This window comes from Phyllostomus discolor, chromosome 3 (assembly GCF_004126475.2).
Source record: "Phyllostomus discolor isolate MPI-MPIP mPhyDis1 chromosome 3, mPhyDis1.pri.v3, whole genome shotgun sequence".
Lineage (NCBI taxonomy): Eukaryota > Metazoa > Chordata > Mammalia > Chiroptera > Phyllostomidae > Phyllostomus > Phyllostomus discolor.
The window spans coordinates 181,445,802-181,451,801 of NC_040905.2; the positions used below are offsets into that span (position 1 = coordinate 181,445,802).

General features: G+C 44.3%; 1 protein-coding gene across 1 annotated transcript in view; it reads right to left on the reverse strand.

The window, feature by feature from the left end:
- DDX58 (DExD/H-box helicase 58) overlaps positions 1 to 4,323 on the reverse strand; it is a 45,426-nt gene extending 41,103 nt beyond the window's left edge. Inside the window, exon 1 of the mRNA XM_028530168.2 lies at positions 4,026 to 4,323. Within this exon, the coding sequence (XP_028385969.1) occupies positions 4,026 to 4,131 (106 nt within the window). The 5' untranslated portion in view covers positions 4,132 to 4,323. The remainder of the gene's footprint in view (positions 1 to 4,025) is intronic.
- Between the last annotated feature and the right edge of the window lie 1,677 nt (positions 4,324 to 6,000).

Consider the following 6,000-nt stretch of genomic DNA (forward strand, 5'->3'; position numbering starts at 1 on the left):
TCTTCCATGGGAAAGGGTCACACTAAGAAGCTGACTACACACTAATACATTTGTTGATCTGTAATTCTTTGCATGCATCAGCAAGAAGAACCAGATCCCTCCCGTCAACACATCCAACACTTTGATAGTCTCTTGTTCAAACGTCTGAATGAACTGCAGGATTACGACTGTGAGGACAGACCCACTCCGTGGCATCAGTAACAATTACAGTGGACTCCGCAAGCAGAGTTAGAAAGAAACAGATATTTTCATGGCCCTTTTGAAAGAAAACAAGAAGAGCTAAAGAGAAACACAGTGAGGCCAGATAGCAGAAAACCACCCACCAACCTGCAGGCTGTCATACTGACTGCACACTAACTCCAAGTCTGGGGTGGTAACCGAACAGTTGCTTTCGTCTGACCTGGCACTGGTAATTTTCCACTTTCTTCCCATTGTCAGGGGAATGTAAATCCCAAAGGAGCCAGCCAGCTGTCTAGATGGTTAACCACTGTGTTCTCTGAGGTTAGAAGAGAACATAGCAGGTCGCAGGCACTGACAAAGTTATGCTGAATGAAAGGAAGGAGTGCTTTCCTTCTCCGTCTTATCAAAGATCAAAGTAAACCTCTTGAAGTGTAAAATTCGGTGGTTTTTGAGAGTTGTGAAACTATCTAATTTTAGTACATTTTCATTACTGTACAAAGAAATCTTGTACTCACTAGCAGTCACTTCCCATTGACCCTCCCCTTAGCCTCAGGAGACCAATAGTCTACTTGGGTCTCTAAAAGATTTGCTTATTTTGGACATGTCATTTGAATGTTATCATACAGTACGTAGGCTTTGCGACTGGGTTCTTTCACTGAGCATACTGTTTTCAAGGTCCATCCCTGTACATAGCACATGGGCCATCCTCAGCTTCCCAAGGCAGAATGTCTTGTTCTCTTTCGAGTGCTTTCTCAGTTTCTTCATGTGCCTCGGGCGAGAGCATTGACACTACACAGTATGTAGTAACTGTCTGAGGGTCTGTCTTCTCCCTTAGACTATGACCATGGACATGCTGTGATCATCTTTGTCTTCATCTTTATATTCTAACCACCAACAAAGTGCCTGGCTCATGAATGTGTCCAGAAAATGTTACTGAAGGAATGGACAAATGTTCAGAATACTGCCTCCCCAGTGCCCCTGCAGTGTACAGGGTTAGCATTTAACTCCAAAGGGATATTGCAAAAAATCTGTAGCCCACACCCAGGTCTACCTTGAACCATCACGTATAACCTAAGTAAAGCCCTGCAGACCCCAGTGACTGCGAAGCTCTCCAGAAGAAATGTGTCTTCAATGCTCCTTCCCCAATATCTAACACAGGGAGAGGAGAATTATAGGAAAGGAGACACCGGATACTGCTAAAGTAATTTAAACATATTGGTGTATTTGTGTGTATGCACACGCGAATGCATGCATAGCATACGGATAAGTTCCCACTGCCTTCTAATGAGGGCAACAACAACAAAAAAAAAGTCAAAAAGTGTACCTGCAGCCATAACACTCATTAGTGTTTCTGCTCTCTGACTGAATCCTGACTGATAGAATACACTTGTCACAATTAAAGTTAACCAATAAAATCCAGAGCTTCCAAAGAAGCCAAGAAAAAAAAAATTGGACAGAGAAAACTTTATCAGTCTAATAGAAAACAGAAAAATAATTGGGGAGAAAAAAGTTTATGGATACATGTGTATGTGATAAAGTATAAAGAAATGAACAGGAAAGGTAGAAGCCAGCTAATTGACAAAAGTTGCCCCTGGTGAGGGGCTCGACTTTAACATTCAAAAAGAAGATAATATTGCCCTGACTGGCGTGGCTTAGTGGATTGGGCATCACTTTGCAAACCAAAAGGTTCCTGGTTCTATTCCCAGGCAGGGCACATGACTGGGTTAAGGGCCAGGTCCCCTGTTGGGGGTATGGGAGAGGCAGCTGAGGATTGATGTTTTTCTCTCCCTCTCTTTCTCCTTCCCTTCCCCTCATAAATAAATACAATCTTTAAAAAAAAGAAGAAAATAATAATATTATACATAGTATTCCTCAGCTTGCTTTTTTTAAAAGAAAACTTACATTTCAGTTACTTATATTGTGGTTGCATTTTAACTATAAAACTAACAAATACACTAAAAATTATCCCACCTTTGTGCTCCCACTGCACACCATGGTTTTCCATTAAAGCACTTACTGATAGGGGAGTCAAGAGTCAGAAAATTTTAGTTTAAGGTAATAGTTAATAAGCCTAGTAGTTAATGCATGTGAAAAGCTATTGTTTCAGGAACTGCAGGTACGTCCCACCCTGACTCCAGGAGAGCAGAAGCCATTGATCTTTGTGCTCCAGAAGAGACCACAAGCAATCAAGGTGGTATCCCAGCCATTCTGTTCCAGGGAGAGACAGTCTGCAACCCAGGTCATAGATAAAGAAAATGACACAGGACACAGATAAAGCAAATCACGGGTCAGCAGATGGAAGGATGTCAGGGAAACTGCTGGACTGCAGCTTTTATCTGATTAACCTGTTTGCTGAACCCTAACCCTACACTTTTTTCCCTTGAATTCCAGACCTGTCACATACACTTTTTTTCTCCTTATAAAAAGGGTTGTCTTAGAATGGAATTTTAGGTGGTCTGTTAGGGTACAAACCCAGCGTCTTCTCAGACCGCTGCCCATCTGAATAAAGCGCCCATAAAGATTCAATACTCGTCTCTGCTTATTGGGTCTGGTAGGTGACAGGCAGCACAAAAACCGGCTTTTCCAGTTTCGTTAGCATGCCTTATTATCTATTGTTTGTTTAGTTACCTGCCTCCACATATACACTCTAATCTCTATTAGGGCAGGAACCAATTCTATTATGTTCACCACTAATTCCTCAGTTCTAATGTGATGCTTCCTATTAAATAATATGTGCAGTAACATGGTAAATTACCACGCTAGCATAGTGCTAGCATAATGCCTCACACATATGAGTTGCTTATTTATTGAATCAGTACATGAGCATATGAAAAAATGGAACTCACACCAGTTTGTTCGTGTTTCACTCATTCTAGAGAAATCTAAAAGAATGCCTTGCTGGGGCTTACAGTCCTCAGGGGCAGAAGCTACTCTGTGGTCATTAGGCTGTTATTTTGTTACTCCAGTCTGAGCACAGCTAGGAAGTGGAGGTCCACTGTTGGTGGCATTGTCTCACTCCTCACTCCACAGCCTGTGGTTTGGTTTGACAGAAAATCAGCAGAAAAGTTACCCCATCTATTTTAATGTGATTTCCAAAAACTGTCTCACCTGAGGAAAGATATTTAGGCACTTGGAGCCTGGAAAGGAACTGCCAGATCCACTCCCTCATCTCAGTTCCCTGCAGGCACACACACCTCCCTTCTCCGTGCCCAAAGCCTGTGCTCACCTCCAGCACAAAACACTTGAATGCAAATGTACAAAATGCCCATTATCCATCGTGGTGTGTCTCAAAAACTGGATAGAAACACCTGAATTGAAGCCTAAAGCTATTCAGTCCAAGTCTTGCTCCTCTCAAGTTTCCAGGTTTTGGGAAGTGACAGGCAGATTAAGCATCAGCTTCCTTGTAGCTCTGCCAGCATTTGGTAACCATTTGTGTACTCCTGTCCCACCCCCAAAACCTTGAGTTGTAAAGGATTTTAAGGCAGGCCCTGCATCTTATTTCTGAATCTCTGATGTGAGCACAAAACTGAACACCCAGTAGACGTAACTTGTAGTAGAAATAATGAAATGGACAGCGACTTGTTTCTTCAGCTTTTAACCTAGAGACGTGCACCCCTAAGAAAGTCATTTCACCTCTCTGGGACTCAGTTTCCCCACCCGGTCCCCCAAGCTCACACTCAAACTCTGACAATTTCTAGTCTAAAATGTTGTGGGGATGTTGCGCTCCCCGCGTTCCCAGCAGGCTCCCGTACCGATTATAAGAAGAGGAGCGGGGGAGCAAACGGAAAACACTTCCCGAACTGTTTTCCTGCCCCAAGGGGCGGGCGCCGCTGGGGACCACTCACCCTCCTTAAACCAGGGCGCCATGTAGCTCAGGATGTAAGTAGGGTCCAGAATCTTCGTGACATAGTCTCGGAAGGCGTGCAGATTCCGCCGCTCCTCGGCCGTCATGGTCCCGGCTCGGCTCCCTGCGCCTGGACCCCGCTCCTTTTAAAGCCCGCGGCGAGCCGCAGGGAGGCCGGGCTGACGCGGAAATGTCCATCGTAAATGGAAACGGAAAAACGAAACTGCAACTAGCCGAGCGGAGGCAGGGCTCCTGCAGGGCACGGCCGCCGGCCCAGCCTTCCCGCGCCGTTTCGGTTTTCTTCTCCGGCTCCCGGCTTTTCCCACCTGTGGGCTCTGGCGGGCCCAGTGGATGGGGAGGAGACTCCTGGGAATGGCTTTTTTGATTTTCATGTTACCTTATTATTTTTTTGTTTCGCTTGTGTAGCGTAGCAGAGGTGTCCGACCTTTTGATGTCTCTGTGCCACACTGGAAGAGTTGTCTTGGGCCACACATTAAATGCATTGCAACACGTAATCACACACACAAAAAATTCATAATGTTTTAAGTAAATTTACGATTTTGTGTTGGGCTGCAGGTTGGACACCCATGGAAGTGTAGGTTCAGTAAAGTGCACGGATTTGAAGTGTACAATTCTTTTATTTTTCTCAGATAGTAATGAGGCAAGAGACTGTGTAGAAAGAGCTCTGAGACTGCAATACTGTCACTGGCCAGCATTTAGCACCCTGGTTGCCAGGAAACGCCTTTTACCAATTAAGTAGAATAAATAGGAAACCGAGGCAGGGAGGAGAAAGGAAACTTGTCTCACACGCTAACTCAGCAGTCCTGAGCCTGGTCTGATAATATTGCCAGGTGTTCCAACATCACAAGAGACACTATGTTAGCAAGAAAGAAGGGAAGTCCTTGAAATTCTATGTAACATTTCCACTGTCTGGGAAAGAAAGCCTTGAAACTGTGCTTTCATCCCAAGGCCTGAATGTGGGACAGGGTCCCCGGTGCCCAGAGAAAGAGCCCATAAAACAACTTTGGTTATTGCCTACCTCTGGTCACTATCTGTTTTAGGAGGGAGTCCCTGATGCTTACAAAAGAGCCCGTAAATAACTTTGGAAAGTGCTCCAATTTTAATTAGCTGCCTCCTGTCACGTATTTGTTTTACAAGATGAACAAATGGGGTCTGGAGCAAGATAAGGATTCGTGCTAACAGACCCCCACACATACCTAAGTTTGGATAGTCACATTCCCCCAGGAAAGCTGGCACCACATTTACCCGTTAATCAACGTAACTTTTGTAACTTTCCCCCTTCTATCCCACCAACTATATAAGTTCTGAGAACAAAGGACTCACTCTAGCTCTCTCAAGGGCTCAGGGTGCTCTTGGCTCTCGAGCCACAGGGCCTCTGGCCACCCAGCCTCAGGCTGCCCAGGGGCTTGCCACCCTGGTCTTCAGCCTCTCTTGCTCTTTTCACCCTGCTTTGCTCTGAAACTTCGTCTTTCACCCCCTACTCTACCCAGTCCTGTTCTCTTCCATGGGAACGGGCCACTAATAAACTGATTACATACTACTAGATTTGCTGATATGTAATTCTTTACATGCGTCAGCAAGAAGAACCAAGTCTCTTCGGACTACATTTGCATGTACTTACTGGCCACTTGTATATATCTTTGTGTGTGTGTGTGTGTGTGTGTGTGAGAGAGAGAGAGAGAGAGAGAGAGAAGAATTTCTTCCAATCTTTTGCCTGCTTGAATGGTTTTTGTTTGTATTAAGGATTTATAAGTTATTTATTTATTCTGGATACAAGCCCATTGTCAAATACATGTATCCCAAATGTCCTCTCCTAGTCTATGACGGACTGTTACATTTTCTTAAAGGTGTTTTGAGCAAAAGTTTATTTTGGTGAAACCTAATTTATCAGTTGTTTCTTTTGTTTAGTACTTCTTGTGTCCTCGAATAAATCTTGGCCTACAGGTCATTAAGTT